The sequence below is a fragment of the Salvia splendens genome, chromosome 12 (assembly GCF_004379255.2).
Source record: "Salvia splendens isolate huo1 chromosome 12, SspV2, whole genome shotgun sequence".
NCBI classification, from domain to species: domain Eukaryota; kingdom Viridiplantae; phylum Streptophyta; class Magnoliopsida; order Lamiales; family Lamiaceae; genus Salvia; species Salvia splendens.
The window spans coordinates 10,532,003-10,552,151 of record NC_056043.1 but is presented as its reverse complement, the minus strand read 5'-3'; the positions used below and the strand labels follow the sequence as shown (position 1 = coordinate 10,552,151).

At 38.0% G+C, this 20,149-nt stretch overlaps 1 protein-coding gene and 1 long non-coding RNA gene across 3 annotated transcripts; one reads left to right on the top strand and one right to left on the bottom strand.

Moving 5' to 3' along the window:
- The first annotated feature begins 1,154 nt into the window (after window positions 1-1,154).
- LOC121757122 lies at window positions 1,155-2,597 on the top strand. 2 transcript variants are annotated; one of them, XR_006041167.1, is made up of 3 exons: window positions 1,155-1,397; window positions 1,909-2,010; window positions 2,351-2,597. It is a non-coding gene; the product is annotated as an uncharacterized LOC121757122 (long non-coding RNA). The 2 variants fall into 2 exon arrangements; XR_006041168.1 differs by having other exon boundaries at window positions 1,541-2,010.
- A 149-nt stretch (window positions 2,598-2,746) lies between these two features.
- On the bottom strand, window positions 2,747-3,753 carry LOC121757121 (lysine-rich arabinogalactan protein 19-like). The gene is made up of 2 exons (XM_042152615.1): window positions 3,105-3,753; window positions 2,747-3,026 (listed from the first exon to the last, which is right to left on the bottom strand). The coding sequence occupies exons 1-2, from the start codon at window positions 3,720-3,722 to the stop codon at window positions 2,925-2,927; spliced, it is 720 nt and encodes a 239-aa protein (XP_042008549.1). The 5' UTR covers window positions 3,723-3,753; the 3' UTR covers window positions 2,747-2,924.
- Between the last annotated feature and the right edge of the window lie 16,396 nt (window positions 3,754-20,149).

Here is a 20,149-nt window from a genome sequence, read left to right as displayed (position 1 = left end):
AGATAAAGTGAGAGTACAGTAGATAGTGGAATAAAGTAAGAGTGATGAGATTTTTTATTTTTTTTTAAAACAAGAAAATGACTCAACTTAGTTGTGACATTCCAAAGAGCAATATGACTCAACTTAGTTGGAACGGAGGAAGTAGTAAATAGTAGTGCTAGTACACTATATTGTTTGTATCAAACTGATCAAGAAAATTTTGATTTATGTAAATTTATATATTTTTTATTATTTACATAAATTAATTTAGTTCAATTTTAATTAGTAATTTTTTATTTCCTTTATAAATTTTGTTACTAATAAAATTATTAGATTGGTAATAAAATGGGGTAATTACATGTTTCATATAAAATGTTTTACCTTTGTTTCAATTTAGTACAAAAAGTATTAAGTTTACATATTTTATACAAAAAGTTACATTAGTGTTTTAAATTAATACATTCCGTTAAATATTTTAAACACCGTTAGTTAGTTTATAATTTGTCCAACTTATCATCATAATAAAAGAATAATTAGAGATTTAATACAATTAATCACTCTAAAAAATCAATTCTTCCCGCAATTGATCGTGGTTTAAAAAAATTATGTCTCTCAATATACTCTATTTTTTTTATTGTATTCTTTATAGAACACGGTATAAAATAAGTTCATATTTCATCTTTACAAAATGGCTAATTTGAGCTTCAAACAGTCAATAAATTGATATTTTATTTTGACAAAAAAGATTCAATATCTTTTTAGTTGCATGTATTCTCCATTGTTACATGAGAAAGCTTCGACAATAAAATGCAATTCGCTAATTTGATGGTGAAAAGTGGTGATTTTTTTTCTATCTGTATTTCATTTTTGTGAGTAATAAAAATAATTGTGTTTGAAATAATTAATTAAAAATTTTAATTTAAACATTTTGTACAAATTTGAAACATTGATGAAACTTTTTGTATGTAAGATGCAATTGGAAGTAAGGGTGTTGGTAGGGACTTAACAAAATGTATTATTTTGGAACACTAAGTAAACTTTTTATATGAAATATGTAAACTTAATATTTTTTGTACTAAATTGAAACAAAGGCAAAACATTTTGCGGAAAAAATGTAATTATCCCTAATAAAATAGCAAAACAGACTGATTTTGAGTTAAATATAACAGTCATGAATTGAAGAACTCTGTGGACAGAGGAACAACGAAACTGAAGCTTCTGTTCATCTTCTTCTGCTGTTGAAGATGGGAGCTGTTAGAAGCTTCAAATATCTCGGATTTGATAATCAACTGCCGTTTATTGCCAAACCCCCTTACAATTTCTCTTCCTTCTTCCCAATTATTCAGACCTAATTTTGGCGTTAAATATGGAAATTTTACACTTCCCAGATCGTCTTCGGTCGCCGTTCGTAGTGTTAGGTATGCACTATCGCTCTACGCTAATCCGTTTTTACTCTACTTTCAATCCGAAATGGTCAAGCTTTATATCATACAATTGTTTCTTATTTGCTTCATTTTAGTAGCTGTTCTGATTATATATTCTGTTCAACGATTACTTTTAGGAGGAAATAAGGGGGCGGAGCATTGTTTTAGGGTGAGAATACAAAGAAATGGAACAATCCTCTTCAATGGATTGCAATTAGGAGTTGGGCATTAGCTCTTTTAAACGAGCATTCTTGTTGATAGATTAGCAATGGTTTCTTTGAAGAGTCTCTCATGCTTATGCATATGTAATTAATCTTATACCATTACAGGGCAATTATTATGGGTGATTACAACATAGTATATGATTTAGTATTTGAAGGGTTACATTATCCAACATGTTCAAATATTGCTCCATTCAGTTAAAATACGTGGTCGATTAGCTTACATTATTTTTACATATCCAAGCAAATTCCCAAGTAAATTCGATGAGGCGTCTTGCTCACAGGAAGGTGTTGTTGACTTGAAGCTCCCAAGAAGGCGTTTGTTAGTAAGTTTTACGTGCGATGGCTGTGGTGTGCGGTCGCAGAGGTTAATTGTTTATGTGCAGGTAATTTATGGATTTCTTAGTATTCTCTATAAAGCATGACTAGTGCTTGTATCCCTAGTCAATTTGATTATGATTAGTTAGCACTGGTCTTCCCCATGGTCATTTCAGCTGTATCTTCAACTAGTTCACCACACAGTAGAAAACCCATACCTTTTCGAGCTAGCAAAATAAGAATAATACGATTAGTAAACTTTCAACAACATATGACGCTATAAAATTTATTGAAACTGTTCATTGTTGGTTAAGGACTTCTCTGCTCGAAGAAACGGTTAGGTAAATTAGAATGAAAACAAGGGATGCCCATCTTATACAACTATATAATAATCCAATGAATCGACAGGAAACTATTCAATATTAATTCAATCCAGCAAGCTGCAGTACTCGAGAATTTGTCTAACACAATCAAATAAATATTTTCTCGACTGTGTCAGGTATTTCTCCAAGTCATAGGTTATTCTGTTTCTACCAGATGCTTAGAACATCTAAATCCAGAAAATATTTTTGTTACTTTTTTCTTCTAGATTTATTATTATTGCTCTAATTTTTTGGCCAGATATAGATTGACTATTTTATCGAACAGTGTTCAGGATGTTCTCAGTGCCACAAGCTTGTCGACAATCTTGGACTTGTTATCGAGTACAACCTGCAGGAGGAAATTGATTTAGATGCAACAAGTCTGGAAAGCTTTTGATTTGTCGGCATTTCAATTTTTCAGGGAAAAGAATCTGCTGTGATCTCATGACAAATATAACAAATTTATAGAATGATAGCAAAACATTTTGGAGATAAAGAATGAATATCATATAGATAAAACTGCTCTGATGCTCTGATCCTCTTCTGTATGCCAATATGCCTTTCTCCAATGCCAAAATGGTCCCACAGTGTATCTACAAGAATCTGCTTCTTGCATAAATTTAGAAGAAAAAACCGCTGACAACCAACAGCGTAGCCAGGGCCGATCCGGCGGTCAGCTGCATTCTGGTTCTTCCAAGCTGATGAAGTGAGATGCCGCCATTCTGTAATTGAACGCGCAGTAAGAAGCTATGCAGTTGTAAGACATTTGAACAGTATCAGGATGAATTCAGTTTAATTACCAAATTTAAGGTTGGTGAGGGTGCTGGTGCTGTGTCCTCTGTGTCTGTGGAGGTTGGTGGTGCCGGAGGGCTTTTAACAACAACCACTGGTGCCGGTGCTGGTGCATGATGATGCCTGTGTCTGTGCCTTCTTTTCTTGTGCTTGGCCGGTGCTGGTGCGGGTGAGGGGACCTCCACTGGTGCTGGAACCGGTGGTGGTAAAGCCGGTGGAGGTGTCGGTGGCGCAACGGGTGGTGCAACTGGTACAGGTACTACCGGTGCTGGTGCTGGTGGTTTTACAACAGGGGCCGCTGCTGGCTGCTGCGTTGGTGTGGGGGGTGGTTGTGGTGGAGGTACAGCTGGTGGTAAATCCGGCGGTAGGGTTGGACTTGCAACGGGTGGGCTTACTGGAGGTTGCGGTGGTGGTGTTTTCGGGCTTGAAGCTGGTGGTGGAGTGGCTGGGGCAACTGACGGTGTGGCTACAGCTGCAGGTGGGGGTGATGCTGGGGCGGCTGGTGTAGAAGGAGGTGGAGACGTGGTCGATGGGGTATTAGAAGGTGAAGCTGCGGGTGCTTGCGCATTGGCAGCGATGAATAAAATGCAGAAGGTAGAAACACAAGCCCATAGAAATGTTGCCATTTTGGAGAGGAATGAGAGATACTTGCAGGTGTACATACATTTATATCTCACTTTTTGGAAGTAGGAAGAGTTTGGTGATATGTCATTTTGATGAATGCCAAAAAGAAAGCCTAAATTGAAAAATAAAATAAAAATAAAACTTGTGATTTTGATGAATGCAATAGCTTCTCTTATTCATTGCCATCTGCTGTCAGGGGAAGGTTACACCTAATTTGCTTCAAAATTATGCCTCAGTGTTGAAATTATTGTTTTATTTCTTCAACACTTTGTACTATAGGTTATGTGTTGCTGTCACAATGATGTAATTTGTGTATCAAAATTCAAAACCATTCATTCCCATACGTACTGCCACTGATCAAATTATCAAATTGTAGTACTATTACACAGTGTTACCATGTTTTTTAATCATATAGAAACTAAAGTAAGTTTGGAGGTTGCTTTGAAGTAAAGGCAAATGCATTTATGATTTCAATATAGAACCAAGGTAATTTAGGGTAAGACGTGTATACATAGAAAAGGGGCATTTTTAGTTTTGTTGTTTGTTCCGACATATTTTTGTGTCAAGCTAATTTTCTTCTAGATCACTTTTATTGGCCCAAAAATATGCAAAGTGAAGTAAATGGTAGTAGTATTATTTCTAAAAATGAAGTGTGTTGATGGAATAAGAGAGAAAATAGAAATGTGCGAAAAAGTGAAAACCACGATTGAAACATGCCCATGTGAAGTAGGGAGACTGATATTCATTCATTAACAAGGGAAAGCTTTTGATTTTTGGCAAGAAGAAAAGATATGAAAAAATAAAAGTGGTAACGTTATTATTAGAGAAAGTAAGAAGATGAGAGAAATGATCAGTACAAATACAATAAAGAATTGGGGACACGATGAAGACTTGTCAACAGTATTATAAAATGGCTGAGAACCAAATCTGATTAGGGCAAACCACCCGATTTTGGTATGACGTCCGAATCGATTAATGTTGAAGGCTTTGAGAGATTAATTATATGAGTTGGATGCAATAATGACGACAGAAAATCCAATAATTCACAAATTAAGATGAATTAGTTGGTCATAGCCACAATCTAGACTGCCATATTCACTTCGTGCAGATTTGGCCATAATGGTGGCGAATTCGCGCCGTCGCCGTTGGTGTCGGCCTCCTGCATCATGTCGCGGTAGGTGAGGGCGTGTCCCATCTTAGCCATCTGTCCGGCGGTGATGTAGCCGCTGCCGTCGCGATCGAGCGAGCGGAGGAGGAGGGCGGCCATCTGAGGCTGCCGTCGTGGTCCATGTCGAAGCGGGCGAAGATGTCCCTCAGCTGGTTTAGCTGATTGGATTCCATCTTAGCCGTTCTCAGGCTGCGGATGGATTGCTGCCATATACCATTGTCAAATTGGAAGAAGCCCTAATTTTTGCGTGCGACTCTGCTTTGGTTTAAGGAGTCGGTTTCTATTGTTTGATGACACACACAAAATGCGTTGGTGGAGATGATCAAACTCATTGTTATCTGCGTATTTATCCTTTTTTATTTTTCAAACTATGTTATTGATTTAATTACAATTTGTCGTCAGTCGTGACTAACCTATTGTTGCTAATGAGAGGCTAAGAGATCTAATTTTCTTATATTTTGTGGATAATATAAAATATGTGAAATAAAGATAACATATTGGAGAGGTAAAAAATAAATGTAGTGTTAAATGAATGCAACGACCAACAACTTTAAAGAAGAAATAAAAATTCATTAGTCTTGACATATCACCATGTTGCGCATCTTTATGTTATTATGATTGGTTAAGCATACTCTATAATACTCCTTTCGTGCCAATAGATGTCCTATTTATTTATTTTTATATTGATTTTATAATAAAATGTGAATAGAGGGTTAGTGAAATATATAGACCATTTACAAAAATGATAAAAATAAAATAAAATATTTATTAGTGAACCAACAAAAAAGAAAAAAAATGAAACCTTTAATGAGTAATAAGTCTGGCTCACATATTAGTATAGATTAATCGCTAGTCTGCATCTGAGGTTTGATGATAGATGAATAAGATGATGAATAAGATGCTATACGTTACCTTTTTGATGATGCGATGAATAAGATCAACGTTATTAGTTGTTCATTATTACACTTCGGGGGAAATTAAGTATCTTAAAAACATTTTATGAGTTTCACCTAAGAGCATCTCCAATGGCAGACGTCCGGTCGGACGTGCGCTACGGGCGACCGGGACGTCCGCCATTATGGCAGGGGAGGTCGGATACGGACGTCCCGTGAGGACGTCGGGTGTCCTCGGACGTCGGCGCGACGGGCGGGCGGACGTCCGCCATTGTGGCGTGGGTCGGACGTCCGGGTCGGACGTCCGATTTTTAAATTTTTTTAATTTTTTTAAAACTCTATATATACGGCTCGTTGAATTTTATTTCATTCGCACCACTTGTGTTAACAAGTTTCTCTCTCTACATCTCTAATTTCAAGTATATCTAGAATGTCTAGTGACATTGATAGCAAGAATGAATTGGAGGTCGCTGTGGAAGGTGCGATAGATAGGCTGCTACAGCAGAGGGCGCAGCGGCGGCAGCAGGCTGCGGTACCTCGGCCGATCCATCGTCGAACTACAGTACCCCGTGACCACATTGCTGCACATATTCGGTTGTATGCAGACTACTTCGCTCCGCAACCGCGTTTTGGGGAAGCCTTATTCCGGCGACGCTTTAGGATGCATCGTCTGCTGTTTCTGCACATCGTGGGTGCTTTAGAGAGAAGATACCTGTATTTTAGGATCAGGGAGGATGCAGCTGGCAAACCCGGACTCACGCCCTTGCAGAAGTGCACTGTCGCAATCAGACAACTGGCGTACGGAGGCGCGGCCGACATGTTCGACGAGTACCTCCACATTGGCGAGTCGACAGCCGTCGAGTGTCTGCAGAATTTTTGCGCGGGCGTGAGAGCGATATTTGGTGAGCGGTATCTTCGGAGTCCGAGCCCCGAAGACTGCCAGAGTCTGGTAGATATGCATGGGTCGGTGCACGGTTCCCTAGGATGTTGGGCAGCATAGATTGTATGCATTGGGAGTGGAAGAACTGCCCCGCCGCCTGGAAGGGGATGTACACTACTGGCTTCAAAGCCAAGCATCCCACGATGATCCTAGAAGCTGTAGCTGACTACCGGCTGTGGATATGGCATGCTTATTTTGGAGTCGCCTGGTCGAACAACGACATCAACGTTCTCCAGTTGTCGCCCATGTTCAATGCTCAGTGCAATGGCGTTGGTCCCGCCATCAGTTTCGTCGCCAACGGCAACCAGCACAATATGTGATACTATTTGGCGGATGGGATATACCCAAATTGGCCCGTCTTTGTGAAGACAATCAAGCATCCGCTCGGACAAAAGAAGTCATACTTTGCGAGCCGTCAGGAAGCAGCGCACAAGGATGTGGAGCGGGCATTTGGTGTGCTCCAGAGTCGATGGGCGGTAGTCAAGGGTCCTGCAAGGCAGTGGTATATTCCCAACATCGGCGATGTCATGTACGCATGTATCATAATGCACAACACGATTGTCGAAAATGAAGGTGCGGAACTGACTCAGTGGACCAATGAAGATGATACGGGTGCAGGTCCAAGTCACGGCGTAGCCACCGCGAATGTGAATATGGGGGTACCTCATGGAGAGGTCGAGCGGATGCGTGCATTTGCCGACATGCGGCAAACAGATGCCAATGTTCGACTTCAGAACGATATTATCGAAGAGGTTTGGACGCGGAAGGGTTGACGTTGATGTTAGTACTTTTTTTTGTTTTATTACTATGTAATTTTTTTTTCAAATCATGTATGTTTTTTTTAAATGAAGTTGTTAATTTTCCCGTTCGTATTCGTGTTGAAATTTTATTTCCGTAAACGTAAATTGTTTTATTTGTGAATTTGTGAATTTTTTTATTGCGGGAAGTCCTAGTGGAAAGGGCGATGGGAAGGGCGGATTGTGAAGGGGATGTCCTAGTGACGTGGCAGTGGGATGGGAAGTCCTAGTGACGTGGCGGGAGGTGTTTTCGGGATGTCCGAGTGGGACATCCGCCCACTGGAGATGCTCTAAGCTTCATTGTAGAAGAAACAAATGTGCCCTCGAATTATTTGAAGAAAAAAGCATATTCACATAAAATTATATTTAGCCAAAAATTGCTTTATGGAGTATTAGGGAACGCCAAATTCAAAAGCAAGATAGATAACAAGATAAAAATTCGACTTATTATTGATGATGAACAATGCATTATCAGCAAGGGAAGAAGGAACTCACAATCACAAGATCCTCAATTAAAAACAGGATGTCTGCTATGTTAAAAATCCCATTTCTACTCGTCTTCCCTGGACTTGTTCCTTGTCCACAACTGCTCTGGATGACCACAAAACGAACAGAGATGACTAAACAAGCAGTCTTACATACTTTGTCAAAATCTTTCACGAGGTTGGCCTCTAGAGATGAGTTGGTTTCATACTCTTGCCAAAAATGGTTCAAGATATGACATCAGATACAAGAGAAACATGGACTATAGTCTATAAGTATATATAGCTATAGAGCTTAGTCAAACCTCTCATCCCACCACCAAGAAACTTGCACATTTCATCTAGTGACATCAGATGATTTTGAAACATTAAAATTTAGCAACAGACCAAGAATGTTCCACTGGATCAAGAATATACCTTCTGCAATGTCATGAACAATCGCTATTTTATAAAATAATAGCTTGTTTGTAAAACCACCCTGTTGTGGCTTTGAGCACAGTAGGGGATCCAAACCCTATGCAACCATTTTTGCTATATTTTACCTCTGTAATTTTCTTATTCAATTCAGCCATTTTGCGCTTTCAAATTATAATCAATAGCCGTCTACGACACTAATTTAGTGAGGGCCTGAAGCTAATTTTTAAAATTTTTAAAATATTTCAGAAGTAGAAAAATGAAGAAAATCAAATTTTTGGTAAGGGCTTAGAGCATCCACTATAGGCGGCCTTCCCCAATAGCCCCGCCCCCTTTTTTTGTCCACAGCCCCAATTTTTTATTTCCACCACTATAGGCGGACACTTCCAATAGCTCCGAAATTTTATAACCAATTTTTATTTTAATTTTAATTCAATTATAAGTAATTAAATTTATCGAACTAAACGTAATTATAAAAAAAGGCTATAAGTGAAGAAATTAAAATTAAACATAACATTTTCGTCGTATTAAAGTGGGGGTAAAATTATACAACGAAATATTAATATATTAAACATCATAATCCGCATTCAAACTAGGCCGCCACCTCCCCTACGTGCCCAAACTTCTTCAACCAAATCGGCCTGGAATGTGGTGTGTGTCGTGCTCCTGCGCACATCACTGAAACGTTGGATCAAATATTCATTGCTCCGTGGTACGCCCATCTGGATCGGCGCGGAGGCGAAACCATTACTTGTACTTGCGCCCTCTTCCGGTGCCCAGCGCTCTGCCGAAAATCCTTCATCTTCTATTACCATATTATGCAATATGATACATGCCAACATAATATTTGCGACATCATCTTCGTGCCAAACTCGTGCTGGGCACCGTATAATGGTCCATCGTGCTTGGAGGACACCAAAAGCTCGCTCAACATCCTTCCTAGGACCTTCTTCTTTCCGTGCAAAGTATTGTTTCTTCGGTCCTACCGGTTGGCGAATTGTCTTGACTAATACGGGCCACCGAGGATATATCTCATCTGCCAAATAGTATCCCCTACTGTACTGCGTGCCGTTGGCTACGAAGCTGATTTCTGGACCCTCGCCCCGACACTCGTCATTGAAGAGCGGCGATGACTGAAGAACATTGATGTCGTTGTTCGAGCCGGCAACACCGAAATACGCATGCCAGATCCGCAAACGGTAGTCAGCAATGGCTTCTAGAATCATCGATGGATGTTTGCTTTGGAATCCAGTTGTGAACTGGCCTTTCCACGCCACCGGGCAGTTCTTCCACTCCCAATGCATGCAATCGATGCTTCCTAACATTCCTGGGAAACCGTGGACCGAACCATGCATATCCAGCAGACTTTGACACTCAGAAGGGGTGGGCTTTCGTAGGAACTCCCCACCAAATATTTCCCGAATCCCCTTACAAAATTGTCTAAGCACCGTGAGGCTAGTCGTCTCACCCATCTGTAGGTATTCGTCGAACATATCAGCTGGTCCGGCGTACGCAAGCTGCGGGATTGTAGCGGTGCACTTCTGAAACGTAGACAGCCCGATCCGGCAAGTGCAATCACTCCGGAGGGTGAAGCACCGGTAACGCTCCACCAATTTCGTCGCTATATGGTTGAAGAGGGGTTGCGACATTCTGAATCGCCGGCGAAAAATCTCGGGTGGATAACAGGGGTTATCCACAAAGTAGTCCGCCATTAGACGCTGGTGCGCACCGCTATGGTCTCGTCGGATGGTCCGCCAACGACTAATCGCACGAGGGATCGCGCCCTCCGCCACTTCCACCGTGCGTTCTACCGCTTCCTCCTCCTCGGCCTCGTACTGCACCTCTTGGATCATAGAATTCCATGCGTCGTTCCATAAATCGTCCATTTTCAGACCACAAATTCTAGTGAGAGAAAATATGTGTGAGGGAGAAGTGGAATGGTGTGAAAATAATGAGAGGAATGAGGTGTATTTATAGGTGAATAAAACAAAATTCGGACGTCCGCCCCGGAATAGGCGCGCCGGGCACCGCCCCACTATAGGGCGGCGCGCCTATAGCCCCATCGCCCCGCCATCGCCCCGTCCTCGCCCCGTTTCCGCCGATGGTGCGTCCTCCCCACTTTTTTTAGTCCGCCCCGGGGCGGACGTGCCTCCCACTATAGATAGCCCCGTCCTCGCCCCCTCCGAGTCGTCCACCCCCTTCTTCCTATAGCGGATGCTCTTAGAGCATCGTTAACGGCGGAGGCCGGGCCGCAAAACGCGAGTCTCAGCCCGTCCCACGCGTTGGAGGGGTGGAGGTTCCGGCCCAGGCCAGTCCTGAGACCGCTGTTGCGGCCCGGTGACGCTCCCGCGGTCCGGCCTGGCTGGCGTTGGATGGTTCGGGGCCGTGACGGAGGAAGAAATTTTTGCCAAAAAATTGGAAGAGGAAGAAGAGGGAGCAAGAGGAAGAAGAGGAAGAAGAGGGAGAGGGAAATGGGTGACGGAGCCCAATTTTCTGATTTGTTTTGCATTTGAAAGAGGAAGAAGTGGGAGGTTGAGAGGAAGAAGAGGGAGGAAGATGAAGAAGAGGGGCGGCGGATCCAATTTGCTAATTTTTAATTTTTTTGCATTTTTTTGTATTTTTTTATGTTATAATTTTAGTTTTTTTTTGCATTTTTTATGTTATAATTTTTAGTTTTTTTGCATTTATATATTTTTTTCTAGGTTTTGTAATTTCTTTTTTCGAATGAACAATTTATTTTCCCGGTTTGAATTGTTCAACGAATTGCATTTACGAGTCAAATATGTTGAAGTTGTGAATAATGTCATTTATTAGTTGCGGCCCGGGTTGTGACCTGCAGGGTTAGAGCAGTTGGGGCCTGGGCTGCAACTGTAGAGGAATGATGATGTGGAGGGGAGTTGGGGTCTGAAACCGGACCGAGGTTAATGATGCCCTTAAGCCCTCCCCTCTATTCACGTGTGTCCGCCCCTGTTTTTGAGTATCAGCGTTTGAAATGGAATATGGAGTTGCAGTTGCTTTAGCTGCCGCTGCAAACGCCATTGTTGCTAATGTGTTTAATCTGGTGAAAAAAAATCGGAACTTGTTTATGAATGCAACACAATCAATTTTTATTAGGGGTAATTATATGGTACTTACAAAATGTTTCATTCAATTTAGTACAGAAAGTTTTAAGTTTACATGTTTCATACAAAAAGTTTAATTAGTGTTCTAAATTGATACATTCCGTTAAATCCTTCTAACACCGTAATTCTCTTCCTTTTTCTTCTTATTCACTTCCAAATCTCCGTCCTTTTAATATCAGAATCAGAATTCTAAGAATATAAGCATAAAAATGTTTAGGACTCAATATCTTTTTTTTCTAAAAGTAGAAGATATAGTATGAAATCTCTTTTTGTTAGAAAGAAAGAAAGGGAGAGGTAGAGATTTGTGGGCTGCGCAATAAAAACAATGGGAAAAACGATGAATCTATAGAGAGAGAAAAGAATGATCTTGAATTCTTCGGAGTTCTTAAGAGTGAATACTAGCTAATACAGAGTTAATCTTCTTCTTATTGCTCCTCACCGTGATCATTTACGGTAAAATTCTAGTTTATTAATTTGGGAGTGAACATGAAGAAAAAAGAAAAGAATTAACGGTGCTGGAAGGATTTAACGGAATGTATCAATTAATTTAGAATACTAAATAAATTTTTTATATGAAACATGTAAACTTAAAGCTTTTTATATTAAATTGAATTATTTATAAAACATTTTGGATGTACTACGTAATTATCCCTTTTTATTAGTACAACATTAGCTCTCCCCTCCTCCTAACTTAGTGCCTTTTCTGGTCAATTTCTTTCTGTCCTTTTTCTAGTTTGGGCCTTTGGGGCAATGGGCAGCGCCGAAAGGTATAAATGGAGCGAAAGAGACTTTTTGAATATTTTGGGTCCAATTGGAAATGGAGTACCTAATTTTGAGAGAATTGTGTTTTTAACAAAACTAGTGTATAGGGGTGTGCATTCGGGTTTCGGTTCGGTTTTTTACCAAAACCGAAAAACTGAATTTAGTTCAAAATCCAAACCGAACCGAACCCGAAAAACCGAAAAACCCAAACAAAACCGAAAAACCCGAAAAAAAAACTGAAAAACCTGAAAAAAATAAATATAATATAAATATATATTTATATATGTGTATTTTATTTTATTTTATTTTATATATACTAATAGAATATTTATATATAATATAAAATTGATAATACATATAATATATATTATATAGTAGAATATATTAAAAGAATATATATATTATATATAATATAATATATTAAATTAATAGAATATATATATAATTCGGTTTTTCAGTTTTTCGGTTTTTTTCTTCGCCCGAACCAAACCGAACCGAAAAACCGAAATTTTTTTATTTTTAAAACCGAACCGAATTTCAAAATTTCGGTTTGGTTCGGTTCGGATATTCGGTTTCCGGTTTTTTGCTCACCCCTACTAGTGTAACATAAAATATTATAAAAAATACAAAATCTATTAACTTTTGAAAATAAAAAATATATATACAAATATTTGATTAGTGAATTTAGCAAAAATAATTAGTGTATATTTAGCTAACATAATGATAATTTAAATTAAGGTATATTTCTTTATTTCAAGAACTTTTACAATATCAAGAAATTAATAGAATAAATTGTTTAATAAAAGGGAAATAAAAAAAGTATCAACATATATATATAGGTAGAAGAATGACTGATTTGTGACAATGCAATTTATAATTTTATTAAAATATTTGAAAAGTTAAGGTGTGCAAATATATTTTATTTAGATATGAAAAATTGAGAAAATATGCGTTGACAATTTTATGATTTATTTTATATAGTAAGAGTAAATTAAGGAATTAATGGCAATTCTTAAAAATATATATAAAAAATCCTCTAAAATTTACTTTTATATAAACTAGTCATACCAGGTGTGTTGCATGACTCATTCTATTTATCTCTTTGTAATTCTAAGTTGTTAATTAATTAATTGAATGAGAAAAAAACTACCAACACATATTTATTAGACAATTAAAACCATATAAGTAAATAAAGTTTGAATTAAATCAAATATGATTGAAACACTTTTACATTTCTACAATATGATGATGGAAAATACATTCCAAGTAAATGATATTTGATATGTCTCCATATTTAGTCATTTCAGAAATACGCACACACCAAACTCTCATCACTGATTTAACATTGCTAGGTTTTAGATTATGTAGGAATGAGGATTACATGGTTTCAGTTATTCTTCTATTAAGTAGAGGTGGGCGAAAGTATACTAAAAAAAAGTATATCGATCGTATTGTATCGAAAAATACCTTAATTTTTGGTATGATAACAACATAAATTTTCTTATACAACGGTATACCACTTGTATACTGAAATAATATATGTTATATTAAATATATTTATATATAAACTAGAATTAAATAGATAAAAATACTACTATAAAATACTCAAAGATCAAGATCCCTACTTCTACTTATCTACTTGACGTCAAAAAACCCTAATCCCCAAAGAACTTCACAAATGACAATCACACCCCCGCCGGCCCAACTCCCAAGCACCTCCTGCCGTCGAGCTCGCAGCTGTCGTCATCATCCCCGCGAGGTCGTCGTCCCCACATCTCCGTTGGCCTCCTTCGCTGCTTCAACAGGTAAATAATTTAATGGCAGTGATATATGAATCTTTGAGATTATATATGTTTAAATAAAAATATGTTATTCAACTCTCTCTTTACGTTTCACATTCGGAAACATTATAACTATGTTTTTCCCTTGATTTTAAATTGTAATTACACTTATGTTATGTGTGGTTTCTGCTGAAATGGGAAAGTATCTGAGCAACAACGAGGAAGGAGAATGCTTGCATAATGCTGGATTAAGGGATGCAGTAATATCTATAAGGTGGATAAATATTAGTAGTAATAAGAAAAATAAATTGGTGGCAGATTGTGACAAAGGAGAATAATAATTTGATTCACAGGAGCTTCTCTCAAAATCCCAAAGCCTTGTTTTTGCATCATCCTAGAATCTACTTAATTTACGCTCCATGGAATATAGTATAAAGTTCACCAACCTGCTTAAGGGAAACCTCTTGTTTCTTCACAAACTTTTTGGGCCACTCCTACTTCCTTTTCCTTTTTAAACGTGAATTTGATTTCTTTTAGATTGCGGTATAGACAAAGCAACATAGTTAGTAATACTAACTAAATTGTACTATCGTTGAAGGTAGTGACTACAGTTTTAAAAGCTAAAAGCTAAACATTAAGCTTTTGTTTTCTTTTTTCTACTTTGCATCTAATGATCTTCTCTTTAAAGATAAGTAATGGCAATGCTTTTTTGGTAATTTCTTTAGATTCTAAGTTAATATTCCTTACATAGTCCAAACATTTTGTAGTTCGGGTCAATTTTTACTGTGTGAGAGTATTGTTTTGTTTCTATCAATATCTTTGTATTTTTATTGTTATTATTATCTCCATTCTCTAAGTTTGATCTTACGGTCTTACCTACTACTTAAATAATGGTATTCTCTTTTGAATAAATGCACGTGATCATTTGCTTTTAAACTTTTGTTTATTTTACAGTGAGATTGAGACCCACTGATTATAATATTTATTTCGTTGTTATTTTTTTAGAGTAGAATCAGAATCTTTTCATTCGCTTCCACTAAATCTACAAGACACTTCAACAACTGATGTCTTCAACAACTGATGAAGATATTGGTAGAAAATAATCAATAGAAGAATCAACAAAAAAAAACTCATTTAGCTCCTAAAAGAAGTTGTGGAAGCTAATATTGGAAGTACTTCCAAAAAGAAATGAAGAAAACGAGTCAAAGGGAAAGGCAAAAGGGTATGCAACTACTGCAAAAGCAAAAACTGATATACCAACTCTTTCTGGGTGTACCAGTGTATTAAAATATCACTTGAGGAAGAAGTGCAAATTAAGTCCATAATATATTGTAGGTGGATGTGACAAAGGTCAAACTGTGTCGATAAATGATATTATGGGGCAAAGAAGTCAGTAAGTTGGTCGCTCTTTTAATATAAAAAATGTGTGAGTTGAAGATCACAAAATATGAAGTGTCCATTCGAGCTGTTGAAGGAAATTGATATGTTGCGCTTCTCCATGAATTAGAACCAAAATTTCAAATTCTCAATCAAAGGAAAGTTGCAAATATGGATTATTCTTTATTTTAGATGAGAAAAAGAGAATTCAAAGGGTGCTTAATGGCTAAAGGGTAAGCATTATTATTGACACATAGACATCTATTCAGAATATTAATTACATGCTTGTTATGACCTACTTTCTAAATTGTGATTGGAAATTACACAAGAGAATAATCAATTTCACAAAAATCACAAGTCATTTTAGGAAAGAAATATGAAAAATGATTGAGGATTGCATGAGAAGGGGATAGAAATAGCAATGTGTTTTCAATACGCATTCTATCAAGCAACCCAAAATCATTTTTTTTTTTGAAATTGATTATTTTCTTATGCAATTTCCAATCACAATCTAGAAAATCTAGAAAATCAGTTGTGACAAACATGTAATTAATATCCTGAATAGATGTCCATGTGTCAATAATAATGCTTACCCTTTATCCATTAAGTACACTTTGAATTTTCTTCTTCTCATCTAAAAATAAAGCATAAACCATACCTGCAACTTTCTTTCGATTAAGAATTCAAAATTTTGGTTCTATATCACTAAGAAGAGCAACAAATCTTTTTTCATTTGTGGGAACATATTTTGTGATCTTCAAGTCACTTTATTTTATTAAAAGAGTGACCAACTGACTGGCTTTCTTGCCCCATAGTCTCGTTTGTCAATACGATTTGACCTTTGTCATGACTATTCACAATATATAATGGACATAATTCGCACTTCTTCTCCAAGTGATATTTTAATCCTCTAGTATAACCAGAAAGAGTTTGTATATCAACTTTGCAATAGATGCATATCCCAATTTGTCTTCCCCTTATTCATTTTCTCCATTCCTTTTTTGGAACTGCTCTTTCTGTTGAATCTACTATTGATCGTTTTTCACTAGTACCTTCAACAATAGTCGAAGTGTCTTGTAGATTTAGTAATACAAAAGTAGGTGGAAGCGAATGAGAAGATTTTGATTCCTTTCTGAAAAAAATAACAAAGTGAATATTCTAATAAGTGGGTATCAGCCTCATTGTAAAATAAACAAAAGTTAAAAGGAAATGATCACATACATTTATTTAAAAGAGAAGCAGCAGGAGGTGCGATCGGCCAACGACGGACGCTGCTAGACCGTGACAGAGAGCCTACTTGGTGGACAATGACGGCCCCTCTCCATGAGCATCAGTTTGAGAGGTGGCGGCGTGACAGGGAGGCGGTGACTGTCGCCAAATAAGAATGAGAGATTAGGATCAGTATTAGAACAGGAAGAAAAAAGACGATGATGGTGCGATGTTAAGGAGATTCCCCTCAACACAACTATGGTCGACGAGGCGTCGGAGATGAATCAACGAACGTGGACGTCTCAAGCTCTCCTTGAGATCAGCTCCAATTTGTGTAACTTGCGTAAAAAGAAAAGACGAAACTAGGGTAAAAATATGATGTTATTTCTCAAATGTAATTCATAACATTCTCCCCTTTTATATCTAAAGACCCTAGACGATTCGACTCTCTTTTGCGATCCGGGAAAGAATCGACAAGAAAACCCGGAAAGGAGCTTATTGGGCTCGACTCAATAAAACCAAAATCATGCGTCCAAAACTAAATAATAATATCCAAAAATAACTCAAAAACTAATTAAGCAAAACTAACAAAAAGAAAGACTCGTCCCCTGCTTCTTCAACGCGAGACGTAGTCGGCATATCTGGCTACGGGCTTTGGCTGTCTCCGGGGTCGCTCGCTGCGCTTTGGCACCTCTTCTACTACCTCCTCGGCTGCTACTCCCTCGACTGCAGTAGCCTCGGACTCCTCTGCGTTGTCGCCCGGTGGCCTGTTATCTGCATGCATCTCCACCGTCGGAGACGTGGTGATCTCCGTATCATGCGACCTTGCTGCTAGGTGCAGATGTCAGCGGCTATGGTGTGAGCCGTGGCAGCGGTCTCCGCTGGACAGCGACGAAAATCTTGACATGACATGCCGAGAGCAAAACTTTTCAACTCTCCACCACGCCAACCAAAAAACTTAAGGTAAGGGAAGGATTTACAGCTTTTGTTACTTCAAAAAGAGGAAAAAGAAACAATCCGGAGTAAAAAAGAAGAATGAAAAGGTTTTGCACGACGATGAAAGATGATCGAGTGGTTCCAGGTGCCCAAGCCAAGAAAGTTGGCCAAGCTGCGACATGAGCTCAACCTAGCAAACGATTCTGGCGGCAAACTAAAAGGGTGGACTTCTCGAAGGCTTTGCTCTCTATGGCATGTGCAATTCACATGATGTGGACTCCTTACCCTTGGCTGATTGCTTTAAAAGGCGACTTGTGCTCTTAGAAAAAGACTTTCGACCTTAGTTTTAGCTAGTTTTGGTTTCTTTAGTTTATGCTTTCGAATTTTACTGTGCTTTCTTAGTTAAATTTACAAGATTTCTTAATTGCTTTCTAGTTAAATCTACAAGTTTTCTCTACAATTTCAAGCGCTTGTTCTCCAGTTTCAACGTTCTTAGGCTTTCGTTCAACTTATGTGATTTCTGCTCATGCTACGCGTGTTTATGATGTTTCGTGTTAGAATCTTAAATGCTTTCATGTGACGACTTTTTCAGACTTAAATGTTCCAAAGTTTGGTAGTTTCAGTTTCTTTTTAACATTTATTTCGTGTTATGCAATGCATGGTTAGTTAAGTCCATATTTTCTTGCGCTTGATAGCTTAGATTAGTGTTAATCATTTCTGTTTAGTTGTTCTGTTTAGTTGAGGTGGCCACCATTTGGATCCTAACTTCGTGTTTATGGAGAAGTTTACCACAACACACACGTTGGTTTTTAATTGATCGAGAGTTCTAAATTAATAGTCGGAATCAGGAGTTTAGTAAGTTAATATACTATAATCAGGTATGTATAAATCACACTTTTAAATTTACATGTGTTATGTGGTTGATTAATATCTTGATTTGAAGTGAATATTTGGATTATATGATGTAGTTATGTCTTATTTGATATTTATTGTGAAATATAACATGGATATGTGATTGGTGCAAGAGATATGTTTTATAATATTGTATTTGAATTATTTGGTGGAATATTAATATGTGATTGGTGCAACGAATATTAGTTTATGTATAGCATTGGAATTATTTTGCATTATTTGGAATAAAGAGGATATGTGACGGTCTTGCCCTATATCTGATATACAATTGCAATAGATCTATGGGTCATATACAATGATAATAGACCAACGGGTCAAAGCAAAAGAGCAAAGAGGGACCTTCGTGGAAAGTTCAATACAAAGAGCAAAGAGGGATCTTCGTGGAAAGGTCAAATAAATGAAAGGGACCTACGGGTCGTATATAATGGAAATCACAGGCAAATACCAGTCTTGATCCGTCACAAAATAATAAAAAGGAACAGAGAGGCATATGCATATGGAAATGAAAATATTTAGGGCATTGAAAGAGCCAAGGTGTTACAGGTGTCGCGTCAAGCAAAGGATGTATCCTACTGATCAGGATAGAAAATCCCAGCTAATCCTGAACCTGGCTATCAATAATTCCTCAACCCACTTCTACTGACTAGTATAGTGAATGTAAGGGTTGAATCCCACAGAGATGAATGCGCTTTGGTAATTGTGGTGATATTCTGGAAAGGTTGGTTAGCTACCACGCTTTGGGTTGAGATTCTAACTAGGCAAGAATTTAAGATGGTACTCTACTGACTAGGAGGGGTGAATGATGATTGATAAGCGGTTGTGTACGTGAGAGTGGGGGAACATTATGTCTCTGAAAATATGTGGAAGGTACGGGATTACTATAAAAGGCTAAACGGAATATAAGAGAAAAAGTGGTAGTTAAGTGACTAGGCCTACAGATCTGAAAAGTACCAACTGAAAAGTAAAGGACAAAGCAAAAAGTAGTTAAAAAGCAAAAGTGGTCCCAAACTTGGATGGAGATGTTATCTTCTTCGACAAGAATTGGATCAGATCAACAAACCCAGATTAGTGGACAAGAACTGCAGATTAACAACTTCGGAAACACAGATCTAACAATTTAAACTTCAAATTAAAAGATTGAACTAACGAAACTGATATTACGCTTACTGGGTGACATGCAAGGCGGCAGAAATCACGTAAGTTAGGCTTCCACACTTAACCATTTCAGATCTAGAATCTAACAGCTATCTAAACTCATGAACTCAGATCTATCAATTCGGAAATGAAAACATGCTTGCAAAACATGGAAATTACCGAAATAATCTAAGCTATCTAGGCAGAAAGAAACTGAATCAAACAAGAACCGATGCACAAAAACAACTTCATAACATAAAAACGTTCGGATCTCAACCAAAATACTTCGAAGTCAGAAAGTATTGAAAAACGCAACGGTTCAAACGTAAGAAAAACAAGTAAGATTAACTACGAAAGCAAGTAAGATTGTTTTGCCACTCCGGGCGATGAAACTGCTAACACTACGATCACACTAGCTGGAACGAGAGAATGCGGAACTCCGATGAACTGATGGAACTCTCAGGTGATCATGGCTGTGGCGAGGAACGAGAATATGAAGGAC

Coding starts and splice junctions, on each gene's coding strand:
- LOC121757121 (XM_042152615.1), bottom strand. CDS start 3,722: ATGGCAACATTTCTATGGGCTTGTGTTTCTACCTTCTGCATTTTATTC. Junction 3,027..3,104: donor CCTCACCAACCTTAAATTTG/GTAATTAAACTG, acceptor GTTCAATTACAG/AATGGCGGCATCTCACTTCA.